This window comes from Neodiprion pinetum, chromosome 3 (assembly GCF_021155775.2).
Source record: "Neodiprion pinetum isolate iyNeoPine1 chromosome 3, iyNeoPine1.2, whole genome shotgun sequence".
Taxonomy (NCBI): Eukaryota; Metazoa; Arthropoda; class Insecta; order Hymenoptera; family Diprionidae; genus Neodiprion; species Neodiprion pinetum.
Genome location: NC_060234.1, coordinates 36,760,972 through 36,780,963, shown reverse-complemented (window position 1 = coordinate 36,780,963; position 19,992 = coordinate 36,760,972). Strand labels below are relative to the sequence as shown.

The following is a 19,992-nucleotide window of genomic DNA, read 5'->3' as shown; positions in this document are numbered from 1 at the left end:
ACTTGAGTCAGTAAATGGCAAGCACCCAATGGGTTTGTCTTGCACATCAGTAGCGTGCTTAAAGAACGCAACTAGCTACACTAGCGTTCAACGGCGTTGACTGAAGACCATATTGTTAGATAATATACCGAGAGTTCTTGAAAGAACCTGCACGTAGCGCGCTCGCTTTAACTTTCTCAATCTCAAGGCCTACTTTAACCGTCTTTAACCGATTGAACGTGTTGAACACTGTATTATCAAATACGTAGCAAAGAGATACGTACCATCGGTTGGTTAGTCTTTGCGCAAAAGACGACGATTTTTGGTTTCAAGCATGTCTGTTATTCTATTAGTATGAGACAACAATGAATCAGAGCTGATAGTGTATGCGGTTTAATTTACAACAAATGGGCTAGTACTTGTTAAAGATCTGTTCTCGTTCAAACAATGATCTTTACAGAAGTTTGTAATTGTAAATACGGTGTGAGGCTCAAGTTCGTAACGTTTACACATATAATAACGATACGTTTTTCGGAAAACCTGATATTCCGCAACTTTAGGATTGTCTAAAATACAGTAAAACGTAAAATACAGCATTGAGAAACTCATGTTTTGCGATTTCAACTCCCTCAAAGTTATCCTCGAGTTGTGAAATAATGATTTTTCATCGGACATTTTGTTACTTCGACATGATTAACTTCATCGTCGAATCGCAATGGGCTGTATAAAATTTTCTTGAATTAATGATTTTGAACTCGTAAACGAGAGTAAATCGATTTTTACGCGATGCACACGGTGGTCCAACTCGACTTCATTATCGTCCAGCGGCGTCGAGGGTTCGACGTACAAATATTGAATTTCACGCGCAGACGCAGGATGCGGAGTGACAATTACGCGGTTACTTCTACATACATCGAATCCGCTCGGAGTATTCTGACTAACACAAAACCACAGAAAACTCTAATACACATCCAGCTGACATCAAGCGTAAAAGTGAGAGACGGAGCGCGTTGTTCCATTCGTTCTCGGGTCGAAGTAACGGAAGCAACGTACGGATCCGAGACTGTCTATAAAACTATTTTTCATCAATAATCGTGCAGTGAAAAATAACATCCGTGCAACTGATCACACTTCGTTTATCCATCTGTTTATTTAACAACTGACTAATCGCCGCTCTTGCGGTGATCAGGGTCGCTCAACTGTCAACACCTTCCGTGCACCCTAATTATTTCTAAACTGGTACTGCATCACCGTAAAGCTTTTTGTCAATTGTTGTTGCTGTTGTGACCGCATTGTTGCTCCTATATAACATTAGATTTTTCGCATCGTTGTCATAGTCGTCGTCTTCGTCATCACTTATTGTTATTATTCGTGTCCCTCACGTCTCGTGGGTGCAGATATCCTACCTGTACCATGAGATTTTCGAGATGGGAGCGCGCATCTCTGGAAACGCGCAGCCTCCGCTCTCGCAGCATCACTACGGACTCGGTTGCCCAGTAGCCAAGGCTCCTCGTACTCCGTGGGTGGTTCGGTCCCCATGTAAACTTTAACCACCACCGAAGCTCGCGGTGCAATTGATATTATTAATCGGATATTGTAACAGAAATTGAGCCACACTTGTCTCGCTAATGGCAGACCCAGATAATAATTACGACGACGAGGTAATAATTTTCAAATCCGTGTTAAACAAACTCATTTCTACAGACATTATTCAATTCACAACGATACACTATCACCATTCCTAACGTTAGTTCAATTTTATGTCTATGTTACAGCACGTTTCATGTCTCGAATAGAAATTATAACATGCATATATACAGCTCAACTACACTTTTACGTATAGAAAAAAATAGATAAATCAAAAATTACAATGAAAATTATACATTCCTGTTTTACTCTGCATTCGTACAGGCTCGTCTGATATTTCCTAACTCGTAAACTTGGGTACAATCAATTTCTCGACTGGTCCCGGTCCGTAGATGAATAGATTAGCATTGCATGTCGATTCGTTATAAATGCATGAATTAATGTTTTGCCTGTGAGTATAAAAATTCAATTACACGCTTTAATATGTTTCATCAACAGCTTATCTCGAATTGCTCCAGAAGTAGTACACACGATTACAATGGTCGTATTTGCGCATTCAATTCTACATGCTGGTTGATTTTTTGCAAGCATAGTTAGTAGGTGATTAATTATTAGAAGTTTGTAGCAAACATGATAATGTTACTTTTGAGATGTTTCCACACGTTCGTGCAGGGATGAAATTATACCTATAAATATCGATGATCTCCCATTTAAATGTAACGTTCATTGTTGCTCGAAAAACCTTACTTCTCTTGAAAAAAAAGACAACTTTTAAATTACCCTGTTTTATTGTCACGAAAGTCTGCTTCTACTCCGTCGAATTCTAATTAACGGCGAAATGAAACTTATTGCTGAGAAAGGAATAGAAGCGATTGATCAAGTCAATTGTCAAGACCACATTACCAGAACTTCGTAGAATTTGCTTGTGTATTATACACCATTTCGGTGAAGATCCTTATCACATTCGCAAGTCGGACGCCGTAAAACTAATTAAGACAACTCTGACAGAGAAAGCGCGCCGATCGAGCCCAAGATAAACATTCCGAATCGTTATAACATTTTCTTCCGAAAGAAGTCCGCAGCTACATTTTTGCTAGATTCACACTCCTCGATGTCTTAGGAAGTATTACCGTGATATACGGCGTTTCTATTCACAAGTCGTTACACTCACGAATATAGGTCGAAGAGTGTCAAGTCGTAAGCGTTATACTTCCACGCGCGTTGAATTCAGGAGCCCTGCGACAAGGTCGACCTCTCTTCATATTTGATTTAGATAATGGAAAACGGGAAAATGCTGCGGAACTCGGGGGCTGAACGCACCTGTACACGACGGCACGTGATATTAAATAGCACAAGTTTATTGCTGCGTTTTCAATTCGTATCTGGTCGCGTTCGTCACGAAAGTATATGATCGATTCGTTTTTTCAATCACATTCGCATTAAATATTAATGTATAATTTGATATGATATTGATATTCTCTTCTTAGCACCCAGTATTTTATTATTATTATCATACTGGCATATTTGCTGTTTATTTGGAATAAATAATATCAGTCACTGTCAATATCAACCGTACAGTTGAATAGAACGCTGTGTACATTGTTAATTAATGCCGCTTTCATGGGAAACCGCGGATGCGAACCAGACACAGTTTACACTTCGTTACCTCAGCTTAGTTCGCTCATTTTTCAAAATATGGGCAGTTAGGTTATTCACGCTGTCACTTATAGTGTTATTTTTCAAAGTTTTGATCAATTTATTTGACAATCGGCGATGCTAATTTCGTGGGAAAATATCAGCGGTAGACGTATAATAGAATGGAGCGAATCACTAAGGAACGAGGTTCTCTCGCGTCAACGTTGTTTTTATTTCCAGAACATATTCTTTAAAACGGTTATCCCGAGCTATTTTTAATGTCTTCATTAGTGCCGTCCTAACTATTAGCGAGAAGAGTCTTCAGCAGCAAACCCCGCAGCCCTGAAAGTCCCGCGTTTTTATACGCGGTCGATGTATTCAGCCTTTTCACCACCACGTAAAAGATAGTGTCACAAAAGTGCTGCGGGTGAATCGGTTTCGTCTCTATTTCAGAGTTGCGAAGGCTATAAATGCACGCGGTACATTTGTATCAATAAATATTGCAAGGATATCGTTTTACATGTACGTGGGAAACAGGGCGAATCACGTGCACCTTTTTATGTCGATAAGTGTTGAGCGTTTGACCTGCATGCTTTGCTAGGCGTACCGAGCAACTATCGATTCAACCAGCAGCTGACTACCACCGGAGTTTAAGTCGGTTGCTGGGAGGTGAGGCTCTTGCCTTTTACTACGTAAGTGCGTGTATATTTACATGCGAGAGGGTTGCTGGTGGTTGAACCAAGATTAGATGTTGCCTTAGCCTTCCTTTAAGTCGCGTAAGTATCCTAGGTAAGGGGGTTGAAGAGGAGGTAATAATGTCAAGTACCAGCACTGTGTCTTCACGGTCTTTTTCTTTTTCTTAAAATTTCACTTCGCCTTCTCTCCCTTCTCGTTTCTCTTCGCAACTCTTATTGCCGAAGTTTACTTTTTTCCCCCTTTTCTTTTCTATCTCTCGTCAATATCATCCGGAAAAATTTTCGCCTCAGTCCAAAGAACTTGTCTGACGAGACAAATTTCAAACTTGCCGATCATGCTGCTCAATTCGCTGTTGAGTTATACGTACGTATATATATATTTTGTTTATTTACTTCCTGCCTTCTTTTTCAATCTTAACCTGCCTTGAACATCTTCGTGATATATTGCTCTCTTGACTCAGTTTTTTACAAACTCCAGTTGAGTCGTATTCAGCTGGTAGCAAAGTTTTCGCAATCTTTTATATCGTTTGGTCTTTGAAAATTGCTTTATAATCCCACGTCTGGGTAAGTAAATGAGAAACTGTTCTCGATGCTATAGGTGCGTTCAGGATATATTTCAAGATACAATGTACATGAGTTCAGCTTCAACGTCAGACGGTGTCTTGTCAATGACGATGATTTTTTTAAACGAATTCGTTGTTTATTTCCAAAGGAAGGAACCTACGGTTGCGGCAACGCTAATAAGAAGTAACCGGAATTTTCTGCTCGACTTAGAAATTTTGTTGTACAGTTTATATATACTGCCTATCGATTTCAAGAAATCTAATTTCGCGACCGTTTTTTGCAAGCAGACTTAAGAGGTAAACTCCCGAGTAAACTTTGCTCCACGGATCGTATTATTGTTTGTCGTTATCGTTAGCCAGAGTAAACGTACCGTCCTGCAGGTTAGACTGATTTAGTTGAATACGAATTTAATTACAACTCGCTTTGGTGCCGTTTCGCTGGTTCGGAACGCGCCGATCCAGAATTAATTCAAACATTCCAGTGGTACGAAACAAATTTTATTCATAAAATTTGATCTAAATACTGTATTGGATTTGTCTCTGAGAAAATTACTATCGAACCAGTTGTTCATGTACGGTACTTTTTTCATGATGATCGATAGATCGCTTTTATCAAATATTGATTCGGCACGTCTAAAACTACCCTAGTGCGAATCATAAAGGTTTCTTCGGATTTCGTTACGCAAAATTTTTTTCTTCTTCTCACCAATTGCGCTAATGAAGTCGATTACAATTCCATTCTCCAATTATCTGCACTGCGAACGCGGAGGTTTTTGACCTAAGATTCAAAAATGCCGTCAAAAACGAGAACAGCACGTAAAAGTTCCCAACGAGACGTCTCACTTTGCTTCCACTGTGAAGAGGTCTCGAAAATATTGAAAATAATTTCCACAATACGTGTTCAAAGACCATTTAGTTAAAAAATATACACACTCCAAATGCTATAAATTATTCAAAGTCTTGCATGTTTCCCGTATAACATTCAACTTCTGCGACATTAACGTCTTTCGCATTATTTTATTGTATCAATGCACATTAAGTAGCTCCGGTGATGAAGCATGGTAGGTATACTAGAATAACAAAAAGAAATGTCAAAAAAAAAGAAAAGAAAGTAAAAAAAAGTATGGAAGGAATGTGTTGCATGCGATGAAAGGTAATAAATGTAAGTCAGTCCCAGAGCAATATACACATACATAAATACATGTATACTGTTGCTGATGAATTGCTCAGCCGAGGTGTTCGTCCTGGATAATCCCAGTCAAAGGAGGTGGCGTATTTTAATTCCTCCCTGAGTAATTATCGGGGTTCTCATTCGGATTTAGCCGCGGGTTAATTAATCGCTTTCAAACAGCCTCGAGCACGGCTCGTGAATCTTCGCTTCGAAATTTCAGTAGACTCTGAACTCGAACAGACGTCTGGCGTCCATCTATCCTGTCGGTTGATTGAATGATTTACTTTGGAGAATATACGTAGTATTCGAGTTGGAGGATGCATATTTTTGAATCTGCATAAAATATTCACTGTCTTTCACTATTCACTATCGGTGACATTTGACAACTTCGAGTCGTCTTGAACCGACTTGTTCTTAGTTCTTATACCTGCGCGTAACGTAATCCCTGCTTTAATGGAGGATCCAACAAAAGAGCATCGCAAATACAACTTATACGCACTGTGTTTTTATAACGAGCGATATGGAATTAGTCGAAAAATGCATTGACGATCTGTTCAATCTAGGAGCTCGTTTCGACCAATCCGAATCAGAGGAACTGGAGGGGTATCTTAATCGCTCTGCTCGTTATCATTGCGGTTCTTGCTCTGATTGTTACTTCAGTTGCACTGCTCACACCTCCCGATGAGGGGCCAAGAGTTCGCGGATCCCATCTTCGCCTGGCAGAGGTGAGTTGCGAAAATATTGCTCATTACCGTAACCAAAAGAATCATCGTACATCGTAGAGATTCTGTTCGTCAAACGACAAGATGCGGAATGTGGAAATGGACGCCGAGTGGAAGTAAAATTCTGAGCCGCCGCTCTTACCTTTCTGGTCGAAGTTTATTTTTTGTTCGAATACGTAAATGTATTTCAGACTCCGTTTACTCGCATTTCGCATTAGCAGTCTAGAACGACGGGAGTGCGTTGATTGATGAACGGTTGCCCCTGGTATCGCCAAGTCATGATCTGTGGAGCTGAACGTGTTTCATCCCGCCTAATCGATTCGAACAACTTTGCGCGATCCCATTTCAGTTGAATCTGGTACATTTCATCTTAATTTATCAATGCCACGCGACGACGGGTTTACCTTCTTAGTTGCTATTTTTTCTTTGTTTTCTTTACCGCTGCTGTGAAATGCGATTAGAATTCATATATATCGTTATGAAACAACGCAATGCACCGTGTGTAAAGGTACAGGGACCTTTCGTGTCAAACCTTGTCCCGGCTATTCAACTGATATTCACCAAGGAGCGAGAGTATGTACACTGAGAAAAAATTGATTTGTTATAATAACTAGAAAAATTGAGTAAAACAGGTATCGTTAAAAAAACTGTTCGAATATTGTTGGAATTACGAAAAACGAGGTACGCTAAACCATTTTGCGCTATTGTCGATCCTTTTTTGGTAATTACAACGCAAAATCAGTTTGTTCGGTTTACTGTACTTGTTTAATTAAATAAGGCCTTAACGTCAATTTATCTTTGCACAAGCATTAAATTTTCGCAAATGAGAAAGAATAGTAACGGATACTAGACTTTCTGGTAACAGTTAGAAAACTAATTTTCATTTTCTACTTAGTACTATATTTTTCGGTTGTGGTAAAAAATGAAAATAGTTAAGGACTGAGCGGTAACCGGAACTAAAAATTTCTCTCAGTGTAGTTCTTATTCTCATGCGGTACTCTCCGGGAAGATTATTCCCTTTGCATTCGAAAATCATGCTAATAAATTCACTTTTATGATATAACGACGCCGAGGCGACGAAATAGAGGTTTATGGTACCCGGTACTTTGCAGTACGTGGCCGTGGTACGAATTATTTAGCAAAAATTAACCAGCGTCGTCAGACTCGTAGCTCGATCCTTTGACCGTGAGTTGCGAACGCTTTAAATAGGCGACTTTTTGTCAGGTCTTGTCTGGAGATTTATCGCCATTGCTATTCAATGGAAGCTGGGTAAGCGGTCGCCATATTTGTTTTCGTGACCCTTCGGGTGGAATATCCCTGCTGGATGCTTCCGATCCGAACATTACATCGCACAGCTTAATGCCGAACTCAACTTTCGTGAGTGGACAAAGTTGATTTATTGTTCAGTTATGTTTCTGTCCCGGATTACCCCGGGATTACCAGGGTTGTAACACTAATACCGAGCGAAAATTTCCAGAGACGATTGAACCCGGCGAAATTCTCACTGTCTCCGGATCACAAGTATCTTCTACTGGCGCAAAACGTAAAGAAATTATTCCGGCATTCGTATCTCGCCCAGTACATTATCTATGACGTGAACACGAGGTGAGTCGACTCGTCAAACTTGCCTGGTGGACAAATTTGCTCGTTATTTATCTCATAACCACCACGGTTGCAGGGATTAAATCCAACAAGTTTGCAAAAACAGCATCGATGTGCTTGGTAAACCTTGCCTTTGGAACAACTTGTCGTTTTTCACCATTTCAGAGAAACAATACCACTGACTCCTCAACCGGAGACCGATGCTCATCCCTATCTGCTGTTGGCTCAATGGACGCCGAGGGGTCACGGACTCGTCATGATTCAAGATTACGACATATACTACCGGCCTAGTCCATTCAGTAACACTGGGTACCGTGTCACCAATTCGGCGATACCGGGAATATTGTCAAACGGATTACCGGACTGGTTGTACGAAGGTATAAACGTCGGCTTATCACGTTTAAAAAACATACGTAATCCCGTCCCGTTCGAGGGACGTCGAATGCCAAAGTGTTGAACATAGATCGCGGGTGATTGACGGAAGCTTTTGTGTTCACGGCTGGTTTACAGGACACAGATGATACGTGTCTGCGGAATTTTTCATCGTTTTCAATGCTGCAGCAAGCGATCAAAGTTTCACACTGTGGGAACTGAAAGAAGAACTTTTCTTCCTTACCCACTTCCGGGGAAGAACCTTGAAACTTTCCGGAAGTTCTTTTCATCTTCTTACATGCATAATAATTTTTTGAATCTTTGTCGCGCAGAGGAGATTTTACGCAGCGCAGAAGCGATATGGATGTCCAAAGACGGACACCTGATGTTGTACGCGTCATTCAACGATTCGCTTGTACAAGAAATGAAGATTCCGTGGTTCGGAGAAGGGACGAAAACTTTGTACCCTGACATCCGATCTCTTCGCTATCCGAAGGTAACTCGATGAATCTAGTGCGCTCGATTTTTCATGCGAAACGAAACAATTCACGGGCATCCTGCAGGTGTGGATTGATCTCTGAACTTGATCGAAATCAAGTGTCACCCTTTACTTGTAATCCTTATTGTTCCCACCTTAGTCAGCGCAGAACTGTTACCCAAGGATCAATTTGTTGCAGCCAGGAACTCCGAACCCGTCGATACAATTGATTGTCGCTGATTTGGCCGACCTGAAAAATATTCGATCGAGAACATTGCGGCCTCCGCCTGCCATCGAGCATGCGTAAGTTGACTCGGCTTCCTCCAACTTGCTCGGAATCCATTTATTTTTTCTGCAGGATGACTGGCCAACGGGTCGATTCGCGTGCTGCTCAATTCTCAGCTCGTCGCGTGCTGGACTATCGATTCTTGTCTTTTCAAGACTTTGCTCTGATTTTAGCCCAGTCACTCTACTCCGATTTCGCGTTACATCCTTCGCCGTCATGGAGGTCTGTTCGAACGGGCGACTGCCAAAGAGTCGCGAGCACAAAGAGACAAAGACACGAAAAGATAAAGATCCGATGGCTCGGCACTCCGAGGATCGTTAAACCGTCCTAGTATAGGTATAGAGTCGTTCAGTAAGTAGGTACTCGAGCATGTTTTTGATTCCTTTCAGGGAACACTACTTCACCACAGCTTCTTGGGTGTCATTGACAGAAGTCTGCGTCACGTGGCTAACGCGGGCGCAAAATCTGTCCATCATAACCGTCTGCAAAAGTCCCATGTGGCATTGTCAGGTGGGTGTTTCAAAGCTTCGAATCTCGACGCGAATAACGATCCGCGTGCCCGTTTTACACTTTTTAAGTACACTTTCTCGTTATCCGTATTTTTCAGGAAATTCAGCGCATCGTCGGAGAAGGTCGAGGGTGGGTTGACACCCCGCCGGAATCGCCGGTTTTTTCTACGGACGGAAGTAGCTACGTCGCCATAATACCCGTCCGCGATGGCCCGTCCGGATACTACAAACACATAATGTTGGCAAATGTATCGAAGAAGCGAGTTGTCCCGTTAACTCATGGGAGATACGAAGTGATCCGCATTCTGGCGTGGGATCAAGTCAACAATACGATGTGAGTTGAGCCACGAAAAGACAGAGAATTCAAATGAACAATGCCTGACGGTGAGTCCTTTTGAAAGCAGCGCGTTATCGTTTCCTTGCAGATATTTCATAGGAATACCGCAAGCACATCCCGGACAAAGACATTTGTACCGCGTCAATTCTCAGCTACCTCACCTTGGCTCCTCTCTTCACTCGCCCGTTTGCATCACTTGTACACCTGTGATGAATCCCGAAGCTCAATACAATTCGGACCGGCCAAGCAAGCACGCTGGTACTGATAGTAACAATAACAATAATAACGGTTATCACACCTGGCCGGACAGCAGCGATTGGGCGGAATATGAGCTGACCGAGTCTCAAAGCGCGGTTCAACCTCCCTTAGAAAAGCAGGAACGTCGAGGCAGCAAGAAAAAAACCACCACGAGTAAGTAGACTTTCACTGGATACGCTCACTAAATATCGTGCATTTGAATTTTACCCTAGAATATATAATTAATGCGAACGATAATGTAATATTGTGACCGTTAAATCCGTACGTGCAGACCTTTAGGTTTTCGTTTTCGTTATCGTTCAACCGTAGATGTGTGAAGTTATAATACCTATATATTATTTATTTCGTTTGACATTTGACTAATTGATTTAGCCTGATTAGTGCTTTTATATATATACTTATAGTTAATTATTGATCTCTCTTTCTGCTTAATTTTGGAATAGTTTTTAGAGTTTACTAAATAATTATTATCTATATTTAGATACCTGTTATACGCACTTTCGTTAATTGATACTCTACAGCATTAAACACGTCTCTGTTGCCTTGCTCAAAATATGCCCGGATCTTGGCGAGCTGCTACGTCGAATAACAGGGGAAAAGAAAAAGTGCGCACCTCGTTTCCTTCAGTTTCATTCAAAATAATTCACCTTGACGTAACCGCGAGTTTTTAATCAGCCTTTCACGCAAGAACGGTCCATCCCAGGTCTCATTTTCGAATATTCCTTCAGTTTGTTCATTTCCTTTTTCCCTAACGTTCCTTTCATTTCATTCTTTTACGTCTGTGGCTTCGGTCGTTATCGTAGCTGTGAATGCTCTTCGAGGTAATACATCACGCATCAATTAAACCTTATAATCAAAAGCTAATTTCCAAAATTATATCGCTAGTTTCGATAGCAGCACAGAGTGGTATGCGTATTGTAGACACAGCTTTAATAGCAAAAATTGAAAAACACAACAACAGTAACAATGGAAGTCGACGGCTGGAAGTGAAACACCCGTTCTAGAAGTCGGTAGTTCTAGTAATAAAATAGAAGTAATTCAGCTTCTTCATCTTCATCTCGCGTCATTGAGGGAGAAGGACACTTGTTTCCGACTTCCGTTTCCGTGCAACAACGATATCACGTGTATAAAATTTTCTACGCCAACTCCACTCCGATTTCTTCGAGACAACTTCCGATCACCTTCACCATCGACTCGTTAGGTTCACAGCCAAAGGATCCACCGTTCGGTAGCCTGTTTTTCACAATAACGAACTCGCTGTGTCGGCGGACTCGATTATCCGTACTCGGAGGTTGCATACTTGACAAATTTGTTACGGACGTTCTCGAGACTCTCTGTACCGTACATACCTACCCACTATATACTTATCGACTTGAAAGTTTCAAGTGTCTGAGATAGAGCGGGTAAAGGGCGAGCAAGGATTCCTCCGACCGAATCGCTCGCAGGCAAGCACCGTTGGCTCTCCTCGTTATTGTTATCTCTGTCCCCGACTCTCTGACGCGTTATACAGCAGGTGTACGTATAACTAAACCCTCTCGATCGATGATCGATCACTCGGCGTGCCCCAAGTGTAACAGGAACAGTTACCCACGGCTACTGTCATCCTCGTCTGCACTTACACACCATTTCACGATATTACAGAGTTTATAGAGTATAGAATTATAGATTGATGATTGACTCCTGACTCTTTTACTACCCGGCATTGTTTGCAAGTATCTCTTATACAGCCGCCTTTGTTGGAAGTGTAGTTGACGGTGGCCGCCCAGAATCCTGGCGACAATACAGAATACTGCTGCCCTTCTGTCTACCCTGTAATTACCATTAATTGCCATCTGGCTCCTAAGCGCCTGACAACGGTGCTTCCAGATCGGAGTATGTCGGACGCGATGCGATGGCCAAGTTAAGCAGGTAGAGACGGTACAGTTCTTTACTGTTAGATGTACGCTGAAGTAATAATGTATGAAAAGAAAAAATAATTGTTTCTTTACCTCTATCTTTCTCTCTCTCTCTCTCTCTCTCTCTCTCTCTCTCTCTCTCTCTCTCTTTCTTCCTCTCAACTTATATTGTATTATAATATTTATTTGTATGTTTGAATAATGGAATGGTATGGTAAAAAGCGCTTCTTAGATACATACGCGTACATGTACATGTATACATCGTTTCACTTAAAATCTATCTTTAATCCTATTTTAGTTGTATTTACCATTCGAAAAATATTATTTTATCAAGTGGGCACGACCGTTCTTTTTTTTTTTACTGAAATTTTAGCAGTAGTACTACATTATATCATTATATTACATATTGTACAGCGTTTTTTGCAGCGTTTTGTGCTTCACTGTTGCCGTCGAATAATAGAAATCACCCATTCGCAAAGTTATATATCAATAATTATATGCACAGCGGTGCTGAGATTTGGATACTGCAGCGCATTATTAAATGTATGTGTATCACTACTCGTCGTACTCGTGCTCGATAATAATTTGTCACAGTTGCTGTCGTTGAATAATTTTTTACCTTTTTATTCTGTTATGATTTTTGTTCGAGGTGTTTTTAATTTTCAACTTGATTGTCGCCTGCAACTTACCTTTTTTCTTTTGCTCGATTTTTCCCACATTATACAATACATTAGGACTATAACAGATTTTTTCACCTTTACTTTAAGCCGTGATTTAGCAGTGAAACTACTCAATTTTCACTCATGACAATCCGTTATTTCGAAGTTGAACAAAAATTATCATCCATCGATCGTATTTGCCATATGTTCCCTGTGGAAATATTTTGGAAAGCAAAAATATTTTTGATCCATGGATGTGTGCTCGTTTGCAGTGATAACGACGAAGTCACGTTACGACGATAAAATCCTCCACGCCTGTCACACAAAAATATCATTACACGTTAAATGTTACGCAACACTTTCCTCCGTCACGTTTTTTGGTGTAGTACATACATATAACTGTATACATATATTAATCCTAAGTTTATAAGCTGTTATATGGTGTAAGCTTTGAACACTTATATTTATCGTGTTCCGTTACAGACTGTAGGGTATGATAAGTTTCTCTCTCTCTCTCTCTCTCTCTTTCTCTTTCTCTCTCTCTCTCTCTCTCTCTTTATTTTGATGCAAACAGACCAAAATTACACGGAACACGCACAAAAGTTTTCACAGTTTTCTCTCTACAATTCATGTAATAGAATTTAAATCGCGTAGGTACATTTTTCTTAATATCAAACACGCAAGCCTCAATGTTTCTCAAAGAAAGCGTAACGTGTTAAGATCGGATCATTTCCTTTCTCGTTATCTCTTTATAATAAATATAAAATAACACATTCTAACGCAGGAAAATGCGATAGCATGCAGAGTTTACTTTGAGGAAATTAAGCGCGGGGTTTTTCTAACGTGACACGCAGTCAAGCGTTGATGCAGTCGATCCGGTGATTAAAACTTATATCGGGTATTCCCGCAGTTGAGCGGTTAACTCGATTAGAAACAAGGGGCAAAGGTCAGGGGTCCTTTGGAGGATACTCGTCGGGGTGAAAAAATATCACGTGAGAATACGTGAAATGTTCACGTGACCGTGTTTCGATGTCAGCATATTACGCTTTGCCCATGCGAGGGTTGCGTCAGAGTACATTATATAACTGGCACCAGGCTGAACACGCGAGTTCAGGGGAAAAAGAAGAAAGAAAGAAAAAAGAGGGAACGGAGAATATCGGAAAAAGGACAATAAGTCCCGATTGATTTGTGCCAAGTTTAATCTCCAGTGAATTTAAATGTGTGATGTGCCAGGTGTACAGCTTTATCATTTTTCATCGTCCACCTGTGGCCCATCGATGCAGATTTATTTGATTTTCTTTGCCAAAGATAGTTATACATGTATAGCAGAGTTGCGTTTTATATTATATCGGTTACCCAAGTCAAGTGGCTTTTTGCACGATGGCCGGTTCGGATAACCTGCAGTTTCGCTACGAGATCCTTTTCGTCTACTCCACTCTCGTACGTTTCGTCTGCAACAGATGTGACGAAGAAAGATGGATCCTTAAGTGTGGGTTGGTGACAGAAAATACTAGTTGGAAATATTTTTGGCGAAAACGCATTTGCTTTTTGGGGCTGCCGATATATTGGCACTGTGGAACAGACAGCGTTCGAATTTTTGAATAACAGGTCTGTTCTTGAGTGATATTTTTAAAGAATTTTTACTAATTCGATGTAAGATCAAGACGTATATCACCGGATAAAGGACTGTATTTTAAGTCGGCGAAAGGGATTTGGACATAGTCCAAGGCGATGCAAGTCTGAACACGGTATAAAATAACAATTGAATCGAAAATTGCACGTGGAGCTGGTATAAAGCTGACAATTCGGTTGAAAGCTTTTCGAGGAGACCAGAAAACGAGGCGAATTTTTACCATCGGTGCAAAATCCTCACCCTCAAAAAATTTATTATATATTATCATTATTCTTATCGGTTCTCCGTTTTGGCCTTCTCGTCGTCAGCCCTTATCTGTCTCTAGTGGAAAGTACCGGTGGCTTGTTACCTGCACACTTATAGTCATGAAATTTGCAAGGGAATCTCGTACAAAGCAAATCTACGTCACCCCTGATTCTACGATCGTTCACTAATACAAGAGCGATTGCGGTGATTTCGGAATGAAAAGAATGTCGGTTGGGTGAGCCAGAAAAATGAGGGTAGGATTAATGAAACGGAATCAGCCACGTGTTAAAAGACGACGAGGGTCCGGAACCGCGTCAAAAACTTCTCGGCATGTATAATAATAATAATAAAAATAATAAAAATAATAATAATCACGTTCTTATTCTGGTATAATGAACGGGCTGTACAACGGCTTTACTGCGATATTTGAGTATCAGGCGAAATTCGCCCTACGTATGTTATGAAATTACGTAGATCGTTAGAATATTCACTTCGTCAGCGCGACTAATGACGAGGGACGGGTAAAACGTGAAGCTTCGATTCTCTAAGCTCTTTCCAATAAGTCTGAGATTGATAAGTCGGGTTTCGACGAATGCAGAGACAAATGCGATACACACGATTGTTCACACGGCACATAAAGAGCTTACTTTGTATAATACCAACATCGCGATATACAAAAACACGCGGGCATGAAATATCCAGTCTATTGATATGCGGCTTATTGTACATCAAATGCTACTTATTAAAACTCGGCCAACGAGGTTTCGAAGTGTCAGTACTGGAAGCAACTGTTCTCCAATTCGTTATGATTTTTTCAGAAAATTTGGAGACTTGCCAATACCATAACGCTGTCTTTTCCCCTGGATTGGATTACTTCGTATTGGAATGCCTCGGACCGAGCATACCGACGGTCGCTCTGTACAAAACCGCCTTGCCAGATCCGCGCTTTATTGGACTTTTGCAGAACAACACCGAACTTCGGGTGAGTCGACCAATTTACATAAATTGCACGCCGATGTAATTGGTGGGGATTTTTTAAAATCGCGCGATATAATTTTTCTTCACTTCTCATATCGCACGCACAGATTGCGTGTATAGTAATATTTATCCACCGTTGAATCATTATTCCTGGAATAAATTAACTGCGAGAAAAGAAGGCGCGAAATTTAATTAGCGCATTTTTAATTTACTCTCCAAGGACCCCCGTTATTCACCCGTTGGAATCGCAGGGTAGAAAAACTTTGGTTGCGCTTTTTTTCAGCAAACCCAGACAATTTTCATACACTAATTATATAATAATTAAAAGAATGATTACGACCTTGCGTTTCGTCTGGCTGAATACATATGTAAGTGTGCTAATTAACGGATACGAGTTTTAAAATCAGTGCAGTGAATGAGCTGTGACGCGTCGACCACAAAAAATGTTCTCCACTCGATTGTAATGTTACAGATATTGAAACCGCGTTAGATGAACGAAATGGTATTGTTACAGGAAAGAGTAGAGAAAATTGCTCTTCCCCAAGTAAAGACCTTCCCCGTACAAATAAGTGGCGGTTATAACGCCCAGGTACGTCTTCATTTGCCGCCTGGTTTACGGGAGGAAGAAATCACTCGCTACCCGATGGTCGTCCAAGTGTACGTAAAATTGCAGTGTACATAGGTACTTATATAGACATGCGAACACGTATCGATAACAACGATTAAAAGTTTTCTTACGCCGTTGAATAATCGCTTCCGGTTTAAGGAGAAAGTTTTCATTTTTATCTTGCACTCCCGTTATCCTTGCGCTCCACGTTTAGGTACGGGGCGCCGGGTTCGCAGCTGGTGACAGATAAATTTAAAATTGATTGGAACACCTACCTGGCCAGCAGCAAGGGGGCAATTGTGGCCCAAATTGATGGCCGAGGAAGCGGAGGCCAGGGCTATCAATTACTTCACGAAGTGTACTACAGATTGGGATCTGTCGAAGTGGCGGACCAGCTGGAAGTGACGGAGTGAGTGTAATAATAAAACGCGATATGCTGTTGACTTGCGGAACAACCGTTTCCGTTTCTTTTTCGAACACGTGTTATACGCACGGTAACGTTCGTTAATTCCTTGGGAAACAAAAGGTGAGCTCGATTCTGTATTAATTATGTGGCAACGACTGGCGATGCAGCCGATTAGGTGCCGACGTGAGGGATTAGGAGTCATTGTCACGTAATTCGTATAGAATAGAACTCGCGTTGTGTTTCGGACCGAAAACAAGTTAGCCGAAAGCCAAAGGCAACAGTGAACATTACTGTACATGGGTCAAATTAAATTTTGCGTGTTGAATTCGTGTGGATATGAAAATTTATTCATCAAATATTTGATGAAGATATTGTTCCGTCGAAAGTGTTGATATTTACAATATTTATCTGGTAGATTCGAACTTGGGGGAAAAATCAAAATGGCCCTCGTTGGATAACCTCGTGGTTTTATTTAGGAATTTATACGCTAGTTTTCTGAACTCGTTGGATTTTTATGCAAAATATTTTACATCACGCTAAAGAAAATGACATGCAGCTAGAGTTGTTGAAGTGTAATTTCACCTCCAACTAACAAATTCTATGAAAATCATGATGTAGCAAAAAGAATCCGGTACGACTGCGGCTCGTAAAACCAGCGATAAACTTCGGAGCGCAATTTTAATTCGAATAATATTACCATGGCTGGGATTTGGTAGCGAGTAAAGTTTTCCAGTTTACAGTGGATTTACTTGTCGCAGGTACTTGAGGGATTCGTTACATTTTGTGGATAAGAGACGAGTCGCTGTTTGGGGATGGAGTTACGGGGGATTTGTCGCCGCCTTAGCCTTGGCCCAATCTGATCAAGACGTTTTCCAATGCGGAATCAGCGTCGCCCCGGTTGTTTCGTGGAAACTTTACGGTGGGTGGTGAGACGCCCTTACAGTCACATATTTCCGTATATATCGCGGATAACGCTGCAGTATCGCTAAATTTTTCATTATTACGATTCCCTGCAGATTCGGCCTACGCCGAGAGGTACATGGGCTCGCCGAATGTAACCTCAAACTACAAGGGGTACGAGGAATCCGACGTTTTTAAAAAGGTGGAACACTTGCGGAACAAAATGTATTACCTGGTCCACGGCACCGCTGACGACAACGTGCAGTTTCAACAAAGCATGGCTCTCGCCGGCCATCTTGCCAAAAAGGGGATTCTATTCCGTCAGCAAGTGAGCACGATAGGAAGAGAGAGAGAGAGCCATTACAACCTCGGTTATCTTTCAGACTCGAGATGTCTTTCCCTCCGTCGTTGTTCGCCCTTAAAAAACAAAATATATATATATATACTCACATATCTGAATACATTTTTTTCTCCTCCACTAGGTTTATCCCGACGAGAGTCACGGCTTGGCCGGCGTGAAGAGACATCTTTACCTATCAATGGCTCAGTTTTTAGAAGACTGTTTCCACAAGCAAGTACCCGTTGACACGAAGGCCGGATTGGGAAGCGGCGGAGGATACGGGATATAAGCTGACGGAACGAAATTGATACTGGAGCGATATATATTTTTTGGGCCCCACGAATATGCAATCCATATTATATACACGAGTTAGGTATGATAACTATCTCCAAATTGTGTTCCGTTTAATGGTGAATCCTCCTTAAAATTCGTTCCTATACATTCTCCAATTCGACCGGTTTTTATCCCGTCTTTTTTTTCGGAATCGATATTTTTCTATTAATATTGAACCTGTATAGTTGTTAATTTTTTTCTTTAAGACGTCGAAGAAAGAACCTGCTATCTACAAAGCACGGTTTAATATCCTCACTCGCAGTACTAAACTAAATCATGAATATTTTTAACGTTCGTAATCGACGTATAGCAGTGAAAATTTTCAATATAATTACAGTGCACGTGCGGATAAGTTTTCCAATAGAACTGGCAGATGGTTGATAATTATATGATTATTGTAGTGAAAGCGTTCGAAACGATAATATATAATTTTTCTAAATAATAATAAAGATATATTATAACGTAATAAAGTAAGGTAACAATCAGATTTTAAACAATCCAAATTAATCTCCAAGATAACTATATAGAAGAGTAGTGAAAAGTTGAATTCTTCTTCTTCCCTTCTATGTCGTCTTTCACGCGTGTAATGTGATATCAGCTCTTAGCAGAAAATACACAAAATTCTATATTTATATATAAAAACCTTATCGATTAGATCGATCGTGTGTCGGGTGTACGGTAGCATCCGGTTCGTGCTCGTTCGCCGTATAGATACGAATGTTAATCCCGAAAAGCAAAGCCAAGGAAGCGTTGCCACAATACCTTCACGAAATGGAACATACCGGCTAGAATGCATACTTGGATGAATTATGTCCACCGATGTATAATAATTCCGTTTTCACTCCGCGGCGGGTATTTTCGTTACCCGTTTCCCGTCGTTGCGTTGTCTTGAAAATTATTGAAACCTCCCGTATACCACGTATATGAGTACAATTTCCTGCACGACTGCGCCAAAGTGTTGCGTCAATCGATAAGAAAAGAACCATGTTTTTGAACTGCAGTGCTTTATCGACCAAGGGTCTGCTTTATTGCAGTTACTGCTAAATTCTTTTAACGTATATAATTCATCATGATATTGAATTTATATATTATAAAGTAGTTAATTATTATAGGAGACCTTAGTGTTGCAATTATTATACAATTATATATAAATTAGAAAGAGACAAAAAGAAAAACGAAAAAAAAAAAAATTTATCTCAAAAAACAACAAAAACATACAATAATATCACGGATCTAGTCTACGTATATAGGTCCGTGAATAATATATACACATGTTAGGCAATAATCTTAAGATAATTTATTGTAAATATTACGAAGGAATAATTTACACAATCCTGCTCTATAATTCCTAGTTAATTGACACAATAACAATAATACTATTAATAGGTGAAAATGTGTAAATAATTACGAACGCGATGTATTATTATTATATGATGGATGCGTCAATGAAACTATTACATAACTATCTGATAACTTTAGCGGAGAAAAAAACAAAAATTATCTAGATACTGTGAAGGAAAACAATGATGATATTTAATAGTTACCGTAGCTAGTTTAGTAGCAGAAATTATTTCTGTCGTACCAATCGTTGGAAGTATAATGAAATTTATAATAATCTATAATTGCAATATTTACAAACAAATGATCGGTGTTTGAATTAATATAATACCTACGGCGCGGGTCGCGTATATTAATTATCTTATTCGCAGAACATACTATAATAATTATTTATTCATGCAGTACTATGATGTATTGTTAAAGTTATTATTACTATAATAAAATTCTACTTTTGTGACTGTCA

General features: G+C 40.3%; 2 protein-coding genes across 8 annotated transcripts in view; one reads left to right on the top strand and one right to left on the bottom strand.

Moving 5' to 3' along the window:
• Positions 1–1,935, bottom strand: part of LOC124213825 (NFX1-type zinc finger-containing protein 1-like) — a 13,450-nt gene extending 11,515 nt beyond the window's left edge. The window contains exon 1 of one of the 2 annotated variants that reach the window (XM_046615487.2): positions 1,386–1,935. In XM_046615487.2, the coding sequence (XP_046471443.1) occupies positions 1,386–1,518 (133 nt within the window). In that variant the 5' untranslated portion in view covers positions 1,519–1,935. The remainder of the gene's footprint in view (positions 1–1,385) is intronic. The other variant, XM_046615485.2, reaches the window with a different exon arrangement.
• Dpp10 (Dipeptidyl peptidase 10) lies at positions 881–19,992 on the top strand. 6 transcript variants are annotated; one of them, XR_011176814.1, is made up of 17 exons: positions 886–1,640; positions 6,194–6,355; positions 7,577–7,729; positions 7,830–7,957; positions 8,120–8,331; positions 8,659–8,822; positions 9,004–9,107; positions 9,480–9,600; positions 9,698–9,933; positions 10,025–10,347; positions 15,446–15,609; positions 16,120–16,262; positions 16,427–16,621; positions 17,377–17,537; positions 17,635–17,846; positions 18,001–18,231; positions 18,398–19,992. XR_011176814.1 is itself a non-coding variant. In XM_046615497.2 (16 exons), exons 1-16 carry the CDS (start codon positions 1,608–1,610, stop codon positions 18,145–18,147), a joined length of 2,658 nt encoding a protein of 885 aa, XP_046471453.1. In that variant the 5' UTR covers positions 887–1,607; the 3' UTR covers positions 18,148–19,992. The 6 variants fall into 6 exon arrangements, 5 of the variants coding, with proteins under 5 accessions (XP_068990990.1, XP_046471453.1, XP_068990992.1 ...); XM_046615497.2 differs by having other exon boundaries at positions 887–1,640; positions 18,001–19,992; XM_069134889.1 differs by lacking the exons at positions 18,001–18,231; positions 18,398–19,992 and having other exon boundaries at positions 881–1,640; positions 17,377–17,544; positions 17,635–17,774.